General features: G+C 47.9%; 1 protein-coding gene across 7 annotated transcripts in view; it reads left to right on the top strand.

Moving 5' to 3' along the window:
• Positions 1 to 10,316: 10,316 nt before the first annotated feature.
• The window catches only part of LOC140394047 (protein tweety homolog 3-like), a 309,376-nt gene continuing 297,744 nt past the window's right edge, over positions 10,317 to 21,948 (top strand). For 4 of the 7 annotated variants that reach the window (XM_072480836.1, XM_072480842.1, XM_072480837.1 and 1 more), the window contains exon 1: positions 10,317 to 10,847. In XM_072480836.1, the coding sequence (XP_072336937.1) occupies positions 10,722 to 10,847 (126 nt within the window). In that variant the 5' untranslated portion in view covers positions 10,317 to 10,721. The remainder of the gene's footprint in view (positions 10,848 to 21,948) is intronic. The other 3 variants (XM_072480839.1, XM_072480838.1, XM_072480841.1) reach the window with 1 other exon arrangement.

Raw genomic sequence — 21,948 nt, 5'->3', positions numbered from 1 at the left:
ACGCAGGGGCAGTTAATGACGTGTTCCATGAATTTTATAGTTGACTATATGAGTCGGAACCCCCAGCTGGGGAGGAGGGTATGAATAAATTCCTAGAGAGGCTAGAGTTCCCAAAGGTAGATGAGGAACTGGTGGAAGTCCTGGGGGGCCCAATTGGGCTTGGGAGGTGATAGGCGGATTGGGGGCGATCCAATCGGGTAAGGCCCGGGATCTGACGGATTCCCAGTGGGATTTTATAAAAAGTCTTCTGGCTACTGGGGCCGCTTCTGGTCAAGGCTTTTAACAAATCCAAGGAGCTGGGAGTGCTTCCCCCAATGCTATCACAGGCATCACTCTCTTTCAATCCTGAAGCGAGACAAGGACCCGGAGAGCTGAGGATCATGCAGGCCAATTTCCCTTTTTAAAAAATAAATTATTTTATTGAAGCATTTGTAATTTTCACAATTTAACATGTTGACATTTCTAAAACAACTGTGCGGATCGATGCACACAATATCCCCTAAAAGAACAACAAACAATAAACCACGTACCCCACTTCCCCCGCCCTGTCTCCAATTACCTGTATACTAAGTTCCCAGTCCTTATTTAACATTACCATGCCTCCTGTTTTCCTCCCCCCCTTTCCCTTTCCCCCCTTAGTGCTGACGTTCAATTTTTGTTGAAGAAATCGATGAACGGCTGCCAACTCCGGGCGACCAATTTCCCTTCTGAATGTAGATGCTAAATTGCTGGCGAAGATCTTGGCCACCCGAATAGAGAATAGAGGTAATCGGGATTTGTGAAGGGCAGGCACTTGACGTCCAATATTAGACGGCTTCTTAATGTTATAGTGATACAAGCGGAGGGGCGCGATGTTGAGGTGGCGGTAGCCATGGACGCGGAGAAGGTTTTCGACCGGGTGGAGTGGAAGTACCTATGGGATATTTCAGGCAGGTTTGGGTTCGGACAGGGATTTGTGGATTGGGTCCGGCTGTTATATCAGGCTCCGGTGGGAAATGTAAGAACCAACCGAGTCCGGTCAGAATTCTTTAGTCTCTGTAGGGGGACAAGGCAGGGATGCCCACTCTCTCCATTACTGTTTGCTCTGGCCATCGAGCCCCTTAGCAATGGCATTGAAAGCCTGGCGGGGGATAGTGAGGGGGGGCCGGGGAGCACAGGGTCTCTCTCTATGCGGACAACTTGCTGCTTTATGTTACAGATCCGGTGGGGGGGGTGGCCGAAATCATGGGGATACTGGGAGAATTTAGGCGATTTTCAGGCTACAAGTTAAATACGGGAAAGAGTGAGATGTTCGTGATCCAGGCACGGGGGCAGGAAAGGAGACTGAAGGAGTTACCTTTTAAAGTGGCTGAGAGGAGTTTTAGGTATCTGGGGATTCAAGTGGCTAAGGATTGGGGGCAGCTCCAGACGGTGAAGATGACGGTCCTTCCGATGACAGCTCTTTTTTTTTCAATGTCTTCTGGTTTTTGTCCCAAAGGCTATTTTCAGGAAAATGAACGCGGCGATATCGGGTTTTGTGTGGGCGGGTATAATCCCGAGAGTAAAGAAGGCACTCCTGGAACGGGGGTCGCGGATAGGGGGGATTGGCCCTCCCGAGCTTTATTAACTATTACTGGGCGGCCAACATATCGATGGTCAGGATGTGGGTAGTGGGGGAGAGGTCGGTTTGGGAGCAAGTGGAGGCGGCATCCTGCAAGTTTATGAGTTTGGAGGCTCGGTACTCTACAAGCCCTGTGGTGGTGGCAGCGCTAAGCGTGTGGGGGCAATGGAGACAGCATATGGGATTGGAGGGGGCATCAGTGTGGTCACTGATTTGTGACAACCACTGGTTTGCCCCGGGGAGGGGGGGGGGGGCTTTAAGAGATGGCAACGGGCAGGGATTTAGAGATTTGGGGACCTATTCATCCAGGAGGGCTTTCCGACCTTGGAGGCATTAGAGGAGGAGTTTGAGTTGCCGGGTGGGAACGGGTTTTGGTACCTTCAGGTGCGGGACTTTGTACGGAGGCAGGTTCCAAGCTTTCCTCGCCTCCCCCTGAGAGGACTACAGGACAAGGTGATGTCAAAAACAGGGGTAGGAGAGGGGAGGGCTTCGGAAATATACAAGGAGCTGATGGAGTGGGAAGGGGCCCCTGTCAGAGAGGTGAAGAGGAAGTGGGAAGAGGAGCTGGGTGGGGAGATAGAATTTGAGCTGTGGGAAAAAGCCTTGAAGAGAGTCAATTCATCCTCGTCGTGTGCCAGACTTAGCTTGATCCAGTTCAAGGTGGCCCACATGACGGCAGCCCGGTTGAGCAGGTTCTTTGAGGAGGTGGAGGACAGATGTGGGCGGTGTGGGGGTAGCCTGGCGAACCATGTACATATGTTTTGGGCATGTCCGAAATTGAGGGGATCCTGGCAAAGATTTGCGGATGTTCTGTCAGAAATCCCGGAAGGGAGGGTAACTCCGTGTCCAGAAGTGGCAATATTTGGGGTATCGGAAGATCGGGGGGCCAAGGGGGGAGGGAGGCCCATGTCCTGGCCTTCTCCTCCTGGTGGCCCGGAGACGGATTTTGCTGGGATGGAGGGACTTGGAGCTCCTGAAGTCAGGAGTGTTTGTCAGCGATATGGCAGGGTTTCTCAGCCTGGAAAAAAAATCAAGTTCGCTCTGAGAGGATCAACTCAGGAGTTTGCCCGGAGATGGCAACCGTTCATCGATTTCTTCAAGGAAAATTGAACGTCAGCAGTGAGGGAGGGAAGGGAAAAGGGGGTGGGGGAGGAAAACAGGAGGCATGGCAATGTCAGATAACAGTACGAAATCTTACAACACCAGGTTAAAGTCCAACAGGTTTGTTTCGATGTCACTAGCTTTCGGAGCACAGCTCCTTCCTCAGGTGAGGAAGATTCACCTCAGATTCCTCAGATTCACCTGAGGAAGGAGCTGTGCTCCGAAAGCTAGTGACATCGAAACAAACCTGTTGGACTTTAACCTGGTGTTGTAAGATTTCGTACTGTGCTCACCCCAGTCCAACGCCGGCATCTCCACATAATGTCAGATAAGGTCAGGGAACTTAGTATACGGGTAATTAGGGAATAGGGCGGGGGTAGTAGGGGACGTTGTTTTCGTTTTTTTGTTCTTTTAGGTGTTTTGCGTGTGCCGGCCGCGCCGTTGTTTAAGAAATGTTAATGTGCTAAACAGTAAAAATTACAAATGCTTCAATAAAATATTTTCTAAAAAAAAGAAAATAAAAATCCCTGTTGCCTTATATTGTGTGGCTATGTCTCACCACAAAACAATCGCCCTCTGTTTGAATCCTTCTGTTTGAGTGGCTGTTCTCTACAGTTAATTCGCAATTGCCGGTACAAATTAAAAAACAATTTGATCAGATAATTTCATGATGTATCTGGTTTGGAGAAAGACAGAAACATTGGGAAAATGTCACCACGGCAGCGAGATTTGTGACCATGATGAGAGATGCAGATTGCAAACCAACTCATGTTCTAATCTAGCTGATCTCCTGTGGCCTGACACACAGGCAGTCTTAGGACTGGAGCTGTAATATTCGTCTGATGTGAGAGAAAGAGTTGAAGCTGAGATGTCTCATTAAGGCCATTGTCCAGGCATTCCCCATCAGGAAATGGTTTTAAACACACCCTGAGGTTGATTGCATTGAGAGCTTTAGCTGTGACTTATAAACTTCCAGTTCTTTCATTTGGGGGCACAGTAGTACAGTGGTTAGCACTGTTGCTTCACAGCACCAGTGACCCGGGTTCAATTCCCAGCTTGGGTCACTGTGTGGAGTCTGCATGTTCTCCCCGTGTCTGTGTGGGTTTCCTCCGGGTGCTCCGGTTTCCTCCCACAAGAGCTGAAAGACGTGCTTGTTAGGTGAATTGGACATTCTGAATTGTCCCTCTGTGTACCCGAACAGGAGCTTGAATGTGGCGACTGGGGGCTTTTCACAGTAACTTCATTGCAGTGTTAATATAAGCCTACTTGTGGCATGAATAAAGATTATTGTTATTATAATTAAGTTTAGATTTTTTTTAGGTATATGACATCTTGAGGAAGATATGACAGATATGTGCTGTATGCGTGTCCTTTCTCTCTCTATAGATGCATCTCAATGTAGTGATCAAAGCTTTTAATTTCCAGGCACAGAATGCTTCGAACTAGGGTTACCTTTATGAACCAAAATGGGTGAGAAATTGGTGAAAGAAAGGGTTAATGTTTTATAATAATAATAATCTTTGTTAGTGTCACAAGTAGGCTTGCATTAACACTGCAATGAAGTTTTGGGTCGATGATAATCCTTCATCAGAACGTGTGGCTTGAGTTGGAGCTGGCGACGGTTGCCAAGGAAGGAGGATGTGTCTATGGAAACGGGTGTATTTTGTCGATACCTGATCAAACCCGAGAAGGGAAATAGAAAACAATGACAGGGAACAAGGTAGAGGAGGCAAAGATAAATCACATCAGAGGAAAGAGCAAAACTTCTTCTGGGGGGGAGGGAGGGGCGGCATGATGGAATAGTGGTTAGCACTGCTGCCTCACAGCGCCTGGGACCCAGGTTCAATTCCGGCCTTGGGTGACTGGTGGAGTTTGCACGTTCTCCCTGTGGGATTCCTCCGGGTGCTTCAGTTTCCTCCCACAGCCCAAAGATGTGCAGGTTAGGTGGATTGGCATTGATAAAATTACCTCTTTGTATAATAATCATAATCTTTATTAGTGTCACAAGTAGGCTTACATTAACACTGCAATGAAGTTACTGTGAAAATCCCTTAGTCGCCACACTCCGACGCCTATTCTGGTACACAGAGGGAGAATTCAGAATGTCCAATTCACCTAATCAGCACGTCGTTCAGGACTTCTGGGAGGAAACCCACGCAGACACAGGGAGAACGTGCAGACTTCGCACAGACAGTGACCCAAGCTGAGAATCAAACCTAGGACCCTGGCATTGTGAAGCAACAGAGTTAACCACTGTGCTACCGTGCCGGCCAAATGTGCAGGTTATGTGGGGTTACAGGGATAGAGCGGGGAAGTGGGCCTAGGTAGGTTGCTCTTTTGGAGGGTCGGTGCAGACTCGATGGGCTGAATGGCCTCCTTCTGCACTGTATGGATTCTATGATGTGGGCATTCCTGCGAGAGAAATGGCAGTGAATTAAAGATTAGTACAAGAGTATTCTGAGGAAGGGCCATCATCGACCCCAGGCGTTAACTGTTTTATCTTTTTCATATTTCCAACATCTGCAATATTTTGCGATTGTGTTTTGTGTGAATTTGGGTGGGTATGATGAGCCGACTGGTCTTCTGCTGTGCCACAATAACTCAGTGACTGAACAGTGATGTTTGAGGCTATAACAATGCTTCCAAGACCAGCGCTGGCTTGCAACATGCTTTATAATTGAAAGGGAGAAAGACATAGCACAATTGTCAAAAAGTCCAGCAAGCGTTGGTAAGATGGGCATGACCAATGACACACCTAAATAGAAATAACACTGGTTCCAGCAGTCCTTCAAGCCTATGGTAAATCTCATTGTCTATTATTCTTCACCTCTCAGTACCTTTCACCATAAACACAGTGCACTGGAATGAAATTATACTCGGATGAATTTGGAGCTAATTTCAGGCTCCAGGACTACAATTAAGTGGCGAGACAATGGAGAAACTGGGGAGAGGTTGCAAAAATGACTTACAAAGACGACTCTAAACATGTCGGAGAATATTTATGAGGAGAGGATGAATAGGTTGGGTCCCTTTTCTCTTCAAAAGGAAAGGTTGAGGGGTGGTCTGACAGAATTCTTCAATATTATGAAAGGTTTTGACGGAGTGGATACAGAGAAAATGGCCGGATTGTCCTATCCGAGTTCGCTCCGCCACCGCCGCCAGCAGGAATGGAGAATCCCACCACCATGAACGGATAGAGAATTCCGGCCATTGGTTCCTCTTCCAGTTCCGTTTCTGGTCACTGGTAACTCCCAGGAAGTTGATAGTGGGGGATTCAGCGATGGTAATGTCAAGGGGGGATGGGTAGATTCTCTCCCATTGGAGATGGCCATAATCTGGCACTTTTTGCAGTGCAAATGTAATTTGCCACTTGTCAGCCAAGACTGAACGTTGCCCATTATTTGCAGCACTTGGACGTGGACTGCTTCAGTATCTGTGAAGTCGCAAATGTTGTTGAACATTGTGCAGTCACCAGCGAACATACCCACTTATGACCTTATGATAGAGGGAAAACCACTGATTTAAAAAAAAAAGAAATGTATTTTATTACAAACATGTATCAAAACAGGTTACAGCGAACAAACACCCCTACAATCAACTATACAGTCTGTAGGAAGACCACTGATGAAGCAACTAAAGAGGTTGGGCCTAGGACACTACCCTGAGGAGCTGCCACAGTGATGTCCCGGGATTGAGACGACAGACCTCCAACAACCACAAGCATTTTCCTTTTTCCCAGATATGACTCCAACCAGTGGAGAGTTTTCTCTCGATTCCCATTCACTCCAGTTTAGCTAGGGCTCCTTGATGCCACACTTGGTCAAATGCTGCCTTGATGTCAAGGGCAGTCATTATCACCTCACCTCTGAAGTTCAGTTCTTTTGTCCATGTTTGGAACCAGGCTATAATGAGGTCAGGAGCTGAGTGGCCCTGGCGGAACCTAAACCGAACGTAAGTCAGCAGGTTATTGCTGAGTAAGTGCAATTTGGTAGCACTGTCGATGACCGTTTCCGTCACTTTGCTGATGATTGAAAGTAGGCTGATAGGGCAGTAATTGGCCGGATTGAATTTGTCCTGCTTTTTGTGACAAATCTGAGAAATTTTCCACATTGTCAGGTCGATGTAACTCTACCGGAACAACTTGGCTAGAGTGCGGCCAGTTCTGGAGCACAAGACTCCAGTATATTGCTGGAATGTTGCCAGGACCCAGGGCCTTCCAGTGCCTTTAGCTGTTTCTTGAAATCATGTGGAATTAATCGAATTAGCTAAAGAGTGACAAATATGATGCTGTGGATATCAGGGGGAGGTCAAAATAAATCATCCACTCGACACTTCTGTCTGAAGTATGTTGCAAATGCTTCAGCCTTGTATTTTGCACTAATAAACTTTTAAAATTCATTTTAAACCCACTTGTCATAATATACATCAGTACATTATGGTGCAATCACATACACACACTGATGGACATGCAGTAGGACCAACCAGCATACATAACACCGCAGCCAATCACCAGTGAGAGCACAAGCACTATAAAGACAGGGGACAGGAGAGTTCCCGCTCATTCTAGCAGCAGCCAGCTCAGAGCACAGAGCTCACAGCCTGCAACACAGACATTCACCATGTGCTGAGTGCCTCACCATAGCTAGTGATAGGAAAGGGTCCACAGTTAAGCTGGTATTGCTTATACCCACGTTTACAGTATGTTAGCATAGTTGAACAGTTAATAAAATAGTGTTACACCACTTCCAGCATTGTTGGCTTGTTTGTGAACCAGAACACCCAACACAACACCACTGAATGTGGGTTTTGCTGGCTAGGCCAGCATTTGTTGCCCATCCCTAATTGTGCTTCAGAAGGTAATGGGAAGCCGCCTTCTTGAACCGCTGCAGTCCATGTGGTATAGGTACACCGACAGTGCTGTTCGAGAGGGAGTTCCAGGATTTTGACCCAGCGACAGTGAAGTAACGCAGATATATTTCAAGTCAGGATGGTGAATGGCTTGGGGGGGAACTTCCAAGTGGCGATGTTCCCATGTATCTGCTGCTTGTCTTTCTAGATGGCAGTGGTTGTAGGTTTCAAAGATGCTGTCTCAGGAGCCTTGGTGAGTTCCTGCAGTGCATCTTGTAGATTGTACATACAGCTGCTACTGTGCATCGGTGGTGAAGGGAGTGAATGTTTGTGGAAAAGATGCAAACCAAGCGGGTTGCTTTGTCCTGGATGGTGTTGAGCTTCTTCAGTGTTGCTGAAGCTGCACTCATCCAGGCAAGTGGGGAGTATTCCTGACTTGTGCCTTGTAGGATGGACAGGCTTTGGAGAGTCAGGAGGTGTTACCCGCCGCAGGATTCCTAGCGTACGACCTCCTCTTGTAGCCACAGTATTTATAAGGCTAGTCCAGTTCAGTTTCTGATTAATGGTACTGCCCAGGATGTTGATTCAGTGGGCAATTCAGTGATGGTAATGCCATTGAAAATCAAGGGGCAGTGATTTGATTCTCTCTTATAGGAGATGGTCATTGCCTGGCACTTTTGTGGTGTAAATGTTACTTGACACTTGTCAGTCCAAGTCTGGATATTGTCCAGGTATTGCTACATTTGCACATGGAGGGATTGCTTCAGTGTCTGAGGAGTTGTGAATGGTGCTGAACATTATGCAATTATCATCTAACCTTATGTTGAAGGAAGGTTACTGATGAAGCAGCTGATGGTTGGGCCTCAGACACTACCCGGAAGAACTCTTGCAGTGATGTCCTGGGACTGAGATGACTGACCTCCACCAACCACAACCGCCTTCCTTTGTGCTGGTACGACTCCAACCAGTGGAGAGCTTGATAGGCCAAATTGCCTCCTTCTGCACTTTAGCGATTCTATGGACACCTCATTTTCAGGTTTGTTTGGTGTTGCTCCACACGGACAGTGCGGTTGTCATTCTTACCAATACTGTCATGGTTTGATGCATCTGTGGCAGGTAGATTTGTAAGGATGAGGTCAAGTAGGTTTTTATCCTATTGTTGGCTCCCTCACCACCTGCCACAGTCCCAGTCTAGCAGTTAAGTCCTTTAGGACTGGGCCAGCTCGGTCACTAGTGTGCTACCAAGCCACTCTTGCTGATGGATATTGAAGTCCCCATCCAGAGTACATTCAGAGTATACACTTGCCACCCTTAGCACTTCCACCTAGTGGTGTTCAACATGGAGTACTGATTCATCAGCTTAGAGGAGTCAGTAGGTGGTGACCAGCATGACGTTTCCTTGCCTGCTTTTGACCTGATGCTACGAGACTTCACGGTGTCCAATGTCCATCTTGAGAACACCAGGGCAAATCCCTCCCGAATATCATTGTACCGCCACCTCTGCTGGGTCTATCCTACCGGTGGGAGAGCACATATCCATTGGTGATGATTGGGACATTGGTATCTGTAAGGCATGGTTCTGTGAGTATGACTATGTCAGGTTATGGGACCACACTTCCAATTTTGGCATGATGATTTACCAGGATGCTGCCTAGATTGGAGGGTAGGTCTTATGAGGAAAGGTTGAAGGAGCTAGGACATTTCTCATTGGAGTGAAGGAGAATGAGAGGTGACTTAATAGAGGTTGATAAGATGATGCGAGGGATAGATAGAGTGGACGTTCAGTGACTTTTACCTCGGGTGGATGTAGCTGTTACAAGGGGGCATAACTATAAGGTTCATGGTGGAAGGTCTAGGAGGGATGTCAGAGGTAGGTTCTTTACTCAGTGGTTGGGGTGTGGAACGCACTCCCAGCTATGGTAGTGGAGTCGGACACTTTAGGAACTTTCAAGCGGTTATTGGATAGGCATATGGAGTGCACTAGAATGATTGGGAGTAGGTTGATTTGATCTTAGTTTCAGACTAGTTCGGCACAACATCGTGGGCCAAAGGGCCTGTTCAGTGCTTTACAGGCCTATGTTCTATATGATAATAATCTTTATTATTGTCATAATTGGCTTACATTAACACTGCAATGAAGTTAGTGTGAAAATCCACTAGCCACCACACTCCGGCGACTGTTCGGGTACACTGAGGGAGAATTCAGAATGTCCAATTCACCTAACAGCACGTCTTTCAGGACTTTTGGCATGAGCCCCCAGATGTTACTAACGAAGACTTTGCAGGGTCAACAGAACTATCATTTCGAGTGTCTAGATCAATGACGGGTGGTCCATCCTGTTTCATTAATTGAATTTAAATTCCACCAGCTGTCACATTGAGATTTAAACCTGTGCTCCCAGAATATTAGCAGTGACCTCACCACCAGAGCACATTCTGTCCCCCAATGGGCAGGGGCGGGGCACATTCTGATTGACATGAGGGGCGGGGCGTAGTCTGATTGACAGGCGGAAGGGCGGGGTTTAGTCTGATTGACATGCCGTGGGGCGGGTCTGAGTCTGATTGACAGGAGGGGCGGGGGTTAATTTGTTTGACATGTGATTGGGCGGGCACAGTCTGATCGACATGTCGTGGGGCGGGGCTCGGTCTGATTGGCAGGTCACGGGGGGGTGGGGCTCGGTCTGATTGATTGACAGGCCACGGGGCGGGGCTCTGTCTGATTGACAGGCGGGGCGGGGGTTAGTTTGATTGACAGGCGCCGCGGGAGGGGGCGCGAGCCGAGTCCACGAGAGGAAAGTGGTGCGGGGAGGAGAGCGGCTGAGCACCGGCTGCTTTCTCCGCTTGTTGTCGGTGGTGGTGCGGCGGGCGGGTGCAGGCCGGCCGTCCCGACGAGAGAGTGAGGGGGAGGAAATCAGAGAGCTTCGGGACATACCTGGCGGGAGAGGGGATCCCCTCCCCAGGAATCGGGAGCGGGAGACTCTGACTGAGGGCGAGAGAGAGGGAGATTCCCCCTCTGCCGGAGCTCGGACATTTCGCCACCATTGGGAAAGAGGAGGGTTTCTCTACCGATCCGGCTGGTGCAGAAGCTTGTGTGGGGAGGGGGCGAACCCGGGGCATGGAGTGAAGCCCCCCTCCCCACCCAAAACTCGGTTTGTGGGAACCGTCGGGCCCGATGGCGGCGGCGGTGAATTATTCTCCTCCCTGGTGGGTGAACCTCCTTCATCGTCTCCCCCATATCAACATCCAGCTGGAGACCGTCAAGAGCGACTTCCAGCCCGAGGACAGCCAGTACCAGGAGGTAAGAGAGAGACGGGCTTGTTTTTAATGTCACTTCATTGTCTGATTGAAGACGAAAGAAACCCCCAGCCGGCTGAAAGTTGCTGCTCCCCCTTCCTGAGTTCCACCAACACACAATTGAATTCCTGGGTTTCTGCTTTGACAGCCCCTTCTGTTTGCGAGCCCCCCCCCCCGAAAAAAATCGGGTTATAATAGCTGGAAATCTTCCTTTTTTAAAAGGACAATCGCGTTAAAGATGTGTACTTTTTAGAAGGAGCTATTTAAAGCCGCCGCACAGAATCACTGTAACTTCTGCCCCCCCTCCAAACATTGGGAATACTGATGGGGCCACCAATTCTTGTGTCTTTAAAGCCCCAAGCAGCAATGTGTTGTGGAAGGTGAGGACAACTTGCTCTGTTCACCCCCCCCCCCCCCCCAAACAACCTGATTAAACATTTTAGTTTTCCAGGGTATTGGGGATACTGTGAAGGACGGGGGTCACAAGAATGTGTGTTTTTCTGAAGCTGGGAAATGATTGAAGAGGACACATTCCAAAGTGAAGGGGTGTATGTGATGGGTGAATTCCCTGTCACTGGGCTGGGGGGGGGGGGGGGGGGGGGGAAGGCACAGCACCAGCAGGATTCTATTTGGAATGTAGGATTGGAGAGTGGTGACCCAAATGTGTATTCAGCACTTAAATGCTAACCAAAAAGCTGCCCAATTATGTTTAAAATCCCATTTTATTTTTATAAATTTAGACCTAATTTTGATGGAACATTTTTTTTCGCTCTTGCATATTTCACTTCTGTGGACACGATATTTAATTTTCAATATATGAGAGAGCGGTGACATACGCTGTTGGAAAGATACATTTGTAAATTTTCAAGAGGTAAACAGTAGGGGAAAATTAAGCCAATACATTTTAACGTGATGATGCCGATAAAACGTAAAAGCCCGAGGGGCAAAAAGTAGTTCCGTATATCAAAATCTGTTCCTCTCATCCCCAACTTGTGTTAATTTGCCTTGAAAATTGTTCGTACTGTCAATCCTTCACCCTAGAATTACGTGGCTTAAAATGTTTTCTCCAGGCATAACCTAGGTTGAAAGGACAAAGCCTGTAATTGTATTGCTGGAGGTTTATTCACAATTCAAGTGGGGCATAGTAGAAAAAAATTTTCACACCCACAATTGCATTTCACTGCAATCAGGTGGAGAAAAAGGCAACCTTTGGTGTTTATCTTTGTGAAATGTTGGACATGTGAAATGTTTGCTTTTCTGAAACAACAGTGGCTATTTTCCACACTCAAAATGGTCAGTTGGAAACATTTCATGCTGATGTACTACTCAGACACGGGTAGATAGCCATGTTTGCTTGTGCATTGATTTGCTTTACAAAACTTCATAGAACCATCACTTATCTACTTTGTTGTTACAGTTCCTATAGTTAAATCAGTGTGTACCCTGCAAGGACCTCAGCTTTAGAACAGTGATGTGATTATAGTGGAAATGTTTCTTCAACCCAATAGTAAGCGAAAAAAATAATACTTTACCCTTACTAGATTGTTAAGGGCGCAAGAATTGTGTAGTGTGAATTCCAGACATAATAGAGTGATCGTACCTTAATTATAATTATCTGTTTAAAAATACTGCTACTTTAGAAGGTGATTTCCACTTGTGTATGCAAGTACAAGTCATGTTTTTATAGAAGCTCCCTTATCTTTTCTCTGAGTTATGGATTGGAAATATTAACTGGTGAAGACATCCTGGGCCAGGAAAGTAATATTTGAGCCAGTATTGCAGTTTGTTACCATATGACGGTGAATATAAAGCCTGAAGTGTGGGTGTGGGGCAAGGATGTTTCAAATGGTGGATTGCATGTGTCGGGAGTTGGCAAACGATACCTAGCCAAGTGGAAGACGCTGCCGATCAAAGTAAATGTTAGGATTGGATGGCAATTTAATTTTATTCTGGAAAGATCTGATATGTTTTATTGGCAATGGTGCTAATGTTAAATGTTTATCGTCCATCTGAAATAGGAGCAGTTCCACCACTCTACCATGTTCTCCGCAGTATTTAACTATGTTGTGTTGCTGCATTCTGCTTACAATAGTTTCTACTTAAATGGTGCATAGCAATAGCAGTTAAGGAAGTTGGGGGGAAAAACATTGGTCGTAAGAAGATTTAGTTAAGAGAATTAGTACTATCTTGTATATTGAATTTAATGTAGAATTTATTTGGTGGGGAATCATGAAGTGTTTAATGTCATACAAGGGAGAATTCACCAGTACAGTAGTCGGTGAATTATCAGATTTTTGTGTGGTGAATATAGTCATACATTTGAGAAGGTCATATAATTGCACTTTCATGTGGGATATTTCTTTTCAAATCTGTTAACTATTGCTACCAGGCTTATTATATTTAATTGGTTTATTAAATGGTTTATTCCTGAAGGTTGGAAAATTTTGAATATAATTCACAAGAGGGGAAGGTGGGTCTGAGTTTTACAGTGAAGATCCTTTCTAATCATAGTACTGGGATCTATTACAATACCTGCTTTAGATTTGACTACTGTTAGATTATTTTTACACCCCCAAGCGAGTATATATGTCCAATGTGAATCTTCCTTCTCACAATGCCAAACATAATCTCAAGTTGGGAACTATTTATCTGCATTTTTGACTGGATCATTTCATGTTACATTAGTACGTACGTTACGTACGTGCGTGGCCAATCCACCTACCCTGCACATCTTTTTCGGTTGTGGGAGTGAGACCCATGCAGACACGGGGAGAATGTGCAAACTCTACACGGGCAGTGACCCGGGGCCGGGATTCGAACCCGGGTCCTCAGTGCCGTGAGGCAGCAGTGCTAAACACTGCGCCACCATGCCGCCCATGATCTCCTTTTTAACTGTCTCTGCTTTCTGTGGTGCTGTTTCTATCCATCATGTCTTCTTCTATCTCTTCCTCTTAACCTTTACCTCAAACCAAAATGAAAGAGAAGCAGTGAGTGTATGGTTTGATGGAGAAGGGAGCCACTAATATCTGTGGGTTGCATTTGAGGTGGTATTTCTGGGAAATTGTGGTTCTTGGTGGTTCCCAGCCCCAATCACACATTTTCGCTGGATATGCCCCACCCCATCACAGATTCTCTCCCTATTATCATGTTGCTCTGTACCATGTCCTCATTTTAAGCTGATTCCCATCTCTTCCTCCTCAAGCGATCTGCATTGTCTCTTTACCTTGATGCAGTATCATTCGGTTGGCTTTCGCAGGACGGTTGATGAGGGGCCAGAGGTCTCTTCACTCTCAAAACAGTTTCTCTTCTCCTTCCAGCCTATCTGTTTGCACTCAGAATTTATCATTAACAAAAAATAAAATAATTTAGGATATTTCCTGCCTGCCACTCTATTTCCTTTACCATGTTCTCTCCCTCTGTCTTGTAGCATCTATGTCACTGGTACAAGTGATTACTATTAACCAATATCTGCAAAATCAGTTGTTGGGATTTTACTTGAAAATTAAATTAACATTAGCATTAACCTGATCTAAAATTAACTGACAAAATTAAAATTACAGTGGATATTTAGAAGCTATTTTTTTGCTCAATCGTTCTTGCTTAACTATTCTTTCATTTTTTTGAATATTACTCGTAATGTTTCTACTTGTTTGTCCAAGTTCATGGAGGAAGACCAGATAAGTAGAAGGTGCATGAAGCTAAAACAAAATATTCCCTCAGTATAGTGGACTGGGTAGTATGGATGTAACCTCCTGGGGTAGTGTTTTCAAAATTTTTTTCCGGGGACCCATTTTTACCAGCCGACCAACCTTCGGGACCCAACCCGGCCGACCTTCGCGACCCACGCCGGCCGTACTTCGCGACCCATGCCTGCTGACCTTTGCGGCCCACGCCGGCCAACCTGCGCGAACCACGATTTTCTCTTACCTTGTTTGTTGCTGACAAAAATGGAGGAAATGGTTTTGGGTGCCTTTGGTCCCATTGGCCCCCCGAACTTGAAAAATAAAAGGCTGCAACCATATAAAATAAATGCGGCCGCACTGCCCGATCATCGGTGCGCATAGTTTTGCACATGTGCACTGATGATCGGGCACGCATGCGCAGTGCGGCTACATTTGTTTTCTCTGTTCCTGGCCATTTTGAAGGCTGCTCGCAGCCAGCATTATTTTTTTTTTTTTTAAATTTTTTTTCAAATTAAATATTTTATTGAAAATTTTTGGTCAACCAACACAGTACATTGTGCATCCTTTACACAATATTATAACAACACAAATAACAATGACCTATTTTATAAACAAAAAATGAATAAATAATAAATAACAAAAATGAAAACTAGCCCTAATTGGCAACTGCCTTGTCACAAGTAACACTCTCCAAAAATATAATTTAACAGTCCAATATATAATTATCTGTAGCAACGACCTATACATACTATACAGTATATATTAACAACCCTGAGAGTCCTTCTGGCCCCCCCCCCCCCCCCCCCCCCCTGATCCTGGGCTGCTGCTGCTGCCTTCTTTTTCCCATTCCGTCTATCTTTCTGCGAGATTCGACGAACGGTTGCCACCGCCTGGTGAACCCTTGAGCCGACCCCCTTAGGACGAACTTAATCCGCTCTAGCTTTATAAACCCCGCCATGTCATTTATCCAGGTCTCCACCCCCGGGGGCTTGGCTTCTTTCCACATTAGCAATATCCTGCGCCGGGCTACTAGGGACGCAAAGGCCAAAACATCGGCCTCTCTCGCCTCCTGCACTCCCGGCTCTTGTGCAATCCCAAATATAGCCAACCCCCAGCTTGGTTCGACCCGGACTCCTACTACTTTTGAAAGCACCTTTGTCACCCCCATCCAAAATCCCTGTAGTACCGGGCATGACCAAAACATATGGGTATGATTCGCTGGGCTTCTCGAGCACCTCGCACACCTATCCTCCACCCCAAAAAATTTACTGAGCCGTGCTCCAGTCATATGTGCCCTGTGTAATACCTTAAACTGAATCAGGCTTAGCCTGGCACACGAGGACGACGAGTTTACCCTGCTTAGGGCATCTGCCCACAGCCCCTCCTCGATCTCCTCCCCCAGCTCTTCTTCCCATTTCCCTTTTAGTTCATCTACCATAGTCTCCCCTTCGTCCCTCATTTCCCTATATATATCTGACACCTTACCATCCCCCACCCATGTCTTTGAGATCACTCTGTCCTGCACCTCTTGTGTCGGGAGCTGCGGGAATTCCCTCACCTGTTGCCTCGCAAAAGCCCTCAGTTGCATATACCTGAATGCATTCCCTTGGGGCAACCCACATTTCTCGGTCAGCGCTCCCAGACTCGCGAACTTCCCATCCACAAACAGATCTTTCAGTTGCGTTATTCCTGCTCTTTGCCACATTCCATATCCCCCATCCATTCCCCCCGGGGCAAACCTATGGTTGTTTCTTATCGGGGACCCCCCCCCCAATGCTCCGGTCTTTCCCCTATGTCGTCTCCACTGTCCCCAAATCTTCAGTGTAGCTACCACCACCGGGCTCGTGGTGTAGTTCCTCGGTGAGAACGGCAATGGGGCTGTCACCATAGCCTGTAGGCTAGTCCCCCTACAGGACGCCCTCTCTAATCTCTTCCACGCCGCTCCCTCCTCCTCTCCCATCCACTTATTCACCATTGAAATATTAGCGACCCAATAATACTCACTTAGGCTCGGTAGTGCCAGCCCCCCCTATCCCTGCTACGCTGTAAGAATCCCTTCCTCACTCTCGGGGTCTTCCCGGCCCACACAAAACCCATGATGCTCTTTTCAATCCTTTTAAAAAAAGCCTTCGTGATCACCACCGGGAGGCACTGAAACACAAAGAGGAATCTCGGGAGGACCACCATCTTAACCGCCTGCACCCTCCCTGCCATTGACAGGGATACCATATCCCATCTCTTGAAATCCTCCTCCATCTGTTCCACCAACCGCGTTAAATTTAACCTATGCAATGTGCCCCAATTCTTAGCTATCTGGATCCCCAGGTAACGAAAGTCCCTTGTTACCTTCCTCAACGGTAGGTCCTCTATTTCTCTACTCTGCTCCCCTGGATGCACCACAAACAACTCACTTTTCCCCATGTTCAATTTATACCCTGAAAAATCCCCAAACTCCCCAAGTATCCACATTATTTCTGGCATCCCCTCCGCCGGGTCCGCCACGTATAGTAGCAAATCGTCCGCATACAAAGATACCCGGTGCTCTTCTCCTCCCCTAAGTACTCCCCTCCACTTCTTGGAACCCCTCAACGCTATCGCCAGGGGCTCAATCGCCAGTGCAAACAATAATGGGGACAGAGGGCATCCCTGCCTTGTCCCTCTATGGAGCCGAAAATATGCAGATCCCCGTCCATTCGTGACCACGCTCGCCACTGGGGCCCTATACAACAGCTGCACCCATCTAACATACCCCTCTCCAAAACCAAATCTCCTCAACACCTCCCACAAATAATCCCACTCCACTCTATCAAATGCTTTCTCGGCATCCATCGCCACTACTATCTCCGTTTCTCCCTCTGGTGGGGCCATCATCATTACCCCTAACAACCTCCGTATATTCGTGTTCAGCTGTCTCCCCTTCACAAACCCAGTTTGGTCCTCGTGGACCACCCCCGGGACACATTCCTCTATTCTCATTGCCATTACCTTGGCCAGGACCTTGGCATCTACATTTAGGAGGGAAATAGGTCTATAGGACCCGCATTGTAGCGGGTCCTTTTCCTTCTTTAAGAGAAGCGATATCGTTGCTTCAGACATAGTCGGGGGCAGTTGTCCCCTTTCCTTTGCCTCATTAAAGGTCCTCGTCAGTACCGGGGCGAGCAAGTCCACATATTTTCTATAGAATTCGACTGGGAATCCATCCGGTCCCGGGGCCTTTCCCGCCTGCATGCTCCTAATTCCTTTCACCACTTCTTCTACCTCGATCTGTGCTCCCAGTCCCACCCTTTCCTGCTCTTCCACCTTGGGAAATTCCAGCCGATCCAAGAAGCCCATCATTCTCTCCCTCCCATCCGGGGGTTGAGCTTCATATAATTTTTTATAAAATGTCTTGAACACTCCATTCACTCTCTCCGCTCCCCGCTCCATCTCTCCTTCCTCATCCCTCACTCCCCCTATTTCCCTCGCTGCTCCCCTTTTCCTCAATTGGTGTGCCAGCAACCTGCTCGCCTTCTCCCCATATTCGTACTGTACACCCTGTGCCTTCCTCCATTGTGCCTCTGCAGTGCCTGTAGTCAGCAAGTCAAATTCTACATGTAGCCTTTGCCTTTCCCTGTACAGTCTCTCCTCCGGTGCTTCCGCATATTGTCTGTCCACCCTCAAAAGTTCTTGCAGCAACCGCTCCCGTTCCTTACTCTCCTGCTTCCCTTTATGTGCCCTTATTGATATCAGCTCCCCTCTAACCACCGCCTTCAACGCCTCCCAGACCACTCCCACCTGGACCTCCCCATTATCATTGAGTTCCAAGTACTTTTCAATGCACCCCCTCACCCTTAGACACACCCCCTCATCTGCCATTAGTCCCATGTCCATTCTCCAGGGTGGGCGCCCTCCTGTTTCCTCCCCTATCTCCAAGTCCACCCAGTGTGGAGCGTGATCCGAAATGGCTATAGCCGTATACTCCGTTCCCCTCACCTTCGGGATCAATGCCCGACCCAGCACAAAAAAGTCTATTCGCGAGTAAACTTTATGGACATAGGAGAAAAACGAGAACTCCTTACTCCTAGGTCTGCTAAATCTCCACGGGTCTACACCTCCCATCTGCTCCATAAAATCTTTAAGTACCTTGGCTGCTGCCGGCCTCCTTCCAGTCCTGGACTTCGACCTATCCAGCCCTGGTTCCAACACCGTATTAAAATCTCCCCCCATTATCAGCTTTCCCATCTCTAGGTCCGGAATGCGTCCTAGCATCCGCCTCATAAAATTGGCATCATCCCAGTTCGGGGCATATACGTTTACCAAAACCACCGTCTCCCCCTGTAGTTTGCCACTCACCATCACGTATCTGCCCCCGTTATCCGCCACTATAGTCTTTGCCTCGAACATTACCCGCTTCCCCACTAATATAGCCACCCCCCTGTTTTTCGCATCTAGCCCCGAATGGAACACCTGCCCCACCCATCCTTTGCGTAGCCTAACCTGGTCTATCAGTTTCAGGTGCGTTTCCTGTAACATAACCACATCTGCCTTAAGTTTCTTAAGGTGTGCGAGTACCCGTGCCCTCTTTATCGGCCCGTTCAGCCCTCTCACGTTCCACGTGATCAGCCGAGTTGGGGGGCTTCCTACCCCCCCCCCCCCTTGTCGATTAGCCATTACCTTTTTCCAGCTCCTCACCCGGTTCCCACGCAGCTGTATCTCCCCCAGGCGGTGCCCCCCCGCCCATCCTCTCCCATACCAGCTCCCCCCTCTCCCCAGCAGCAGCAACCCAGTAATTCCCCCCTCCCACCCCCCCCCCCGCTAGATCCCCCACTAGCGTAATTACTCCCCCCATGTTGCTCCCAGAAGTCAGCAAACTCTGGCTGACCTCGGCTTCCCCCCGTGACCTCGGCTCGCACCGTGCGACGCCCCCTCCTTCCTGCTTCTCTATTCCCGCCATGATTATCATAGCGCGGGAACCAAGCCCGCGCTTCTCCCTTGGCCCCGCCCCTAATGGCCAACGCCCCATCTCCTCCACCTCCCCCCATCACCACCTGTGGGAGAGAGAAAAGTTACCACATCGCAGGATTAGTACATAAAACCCCTCTTTGCCCCCCACATTCGCCCCACCACTTTGTTCGAACGTTCTCTTTAATAACCCGCTCATTCCAGTTTTTCTTCCACAATAAAAGTCCACGCTTCATCCGCCGTCTCAAAGTAGTGGTGCCTCCCTCGATATGTGACCCACAGTCTTGCCGGTTGCAGCATTCCAAATTTTATCTTCTTTTTATGAAGCACCGCCTTGGCCCGATTAAAGCTCGCCCTCCTTCTCGCCACCTCCGCACTCCAGTCTTGATAAACGCGGATCACCGCGTTCTCCCATTTACTGCTCCGAGTTTTCTTCGCCCATCTAAGGACCATTTCTCTATCCTTAAAACGGAGGAATCTCACCACTATGGCTCTGGGAATTTCTCCTGCTCTCGGTCCTCGCGCCATCACTCGGTATGCTCCCTCCACCTCCAACGGACCCGCCGGGGCCTCCGCTCCCATTAACGAGTGCAGCATCGTGCTCACATATGCCCCGACGTCCGCTCCCTCCACACCTTCAGGAAGACCAAGAATCCTCAGGTTGTTCCTCCTTGCGTTGTTTTCCAGTGCCTCCAACCTTTCCACACATCGTTTCTGATGTGCCTCCTGCGTCTCCGTCTTCACCACCAGGCCCTGTATATCGTCCTCATTCTCGGCTGCCTTTGCCTTCACGACCCGAAGCTCCCGCTCCTGGGTCTTTTGTTCCTCCTTTAGCCCTTCGATCGCCTGTAGTATCGGGGCCAACAGCTCTTTCTTCATTTCCTTTTTGATTTCTTCCACACAGCATTTCAAGAACTCTTGTTGTTCAGGGCCCCATGTTAAACTGCCACCTTCCGACGCCATCTTGGTTTTTGCTTGCCTTCCATGCCGCTGTTCTAAAGGATCCACTGCAATCTGGCCACTCTCTCCTCCTTTTTCCATCCGTATCCAGGGGGGATTCCCTTCTGGTTTACCGCACAGTGTTTTTAGCCGTCAAAATTGCCGTTGGGGCTCCTATCAAGAGCCCAAAAGTCCGTTTCACAGGGAGCTGCCGAAATGTGCGACTCAGCTGGTCATCGCCGCACCCGGAAGTCCGCAGCCAGCATTATTAAAAGTCGGCTGCTGTGACTGTTGCGCGCGGATTTGCGCAATCGTGAGTGCCGCGACGGACGGCTCCGCGACCCCCCCGACACCCACCCGTGACCCACCCACGGGTCGCACCCCTGAGTTTGACAATGCCTGTCCTGGGGAATTAGGCACACTGCATATGCTCAGAATGAAGAGTCCAATTCCGCTCACATAGTCACTGCCCTTGCCAAAATATTATGTGCAATTCGATGAACGAGGAATTTTGGGAGAGACTGACTCCTTTAAGGAAAATCTTTCATTAAGATCATTAACAGATGCATCAATCCATAGTTAATTTAATCATGTTATTGTGACATTTTTGAACTACTTTTGTTTTGGATGTTGTCCGGGTCTTGCTGCATTTTCAGTCACGACAGTATCCAGACTTAGACTGATGAGTGGCAAGTAACATTCATGCCACACAAGTGCCAGGCAATGGCCATCTCCAATAAGAGAGGGCCAAACCATTATCCCTTGACCTGAATCATCGTTGAATCCTTCACTATCAGCACACTGGAGGTTGCCATTAATCGGAAACTGGACTAACCATATAAATACTGTGGCTAAAAGAGCAGGTCAGAGGCTCAGAATCCTGCAGCAAGTAACTCACCTCCTCACTCCCCAAAGCCTGTCCGTCACCTAAAAGGCACAAGTCAGAAGTGTGATGGAATGCTCCCCACTTGCCTGGATAAGTGCAGCTTCAAAAACACTGAAGAAGCTCGACGACATCCAGGCCAAAGCAGCCTGCTTGATTCGCACCCCTTCCTCAAACTCCCTCCAACACCCGACGCACAGCAGCAGCCGTGTGTACAATCTATAAGATGTACTGCAGTAAGTGTTTGTGAAAAGCTGTTTGCCAACACAGTGATCAAATTGGCTGATCATGGAATAATGTTCACTATTTGAAAAATACTATTGCCTGTCTTGCAGTGCAATATCTTTAACATATCACAGTACGCCTTTAGAATAATACAAGTACTTTACTGCCTTTAGAATAATACAAGTACTTGGAGTTTTTAATTCTATGTAGCAAATCTAACGTACAGAGCTAGACTTGGCTGCAGCAGGGCATCTAACAGCATAGGCCATTAATTAGACACCTCTGCATCCTTCAGCTCAAAATAGGTTTTCCTACAAAGACGTTGAAATTCTGAGTTAATAATTGTGCAGCCAGGGAAACAGCATCTGGGATTTGAGTGAACAGAGAAGCCAACAAGGTATCTTCTGAACCAATGAGAATTGAGGATTAGGAAC

This window comes from Scyliorhinus torazame, chromosome 17 (genome assembly GCF_047496885.1).
Source record: "Scyliorhinus torazame isolate Kashiwa2021f chromosome 17, sScyTor2.1, whole genome shotgun sequence".
In the NCBI taxonomy this organism is placed as follows: Eukaryota; Metazoa; Chordata; class Chondrichthyes; order Carcharhiniformes; family Scyliorhinidae; genus Scyliorhinus; species Scyliorhinus torazame.
The sequence above is the reverse complement of the archived record's forward strand: the minus strand, read 5'-3'. Positions and strand labels throughout refer to the sequence as shown.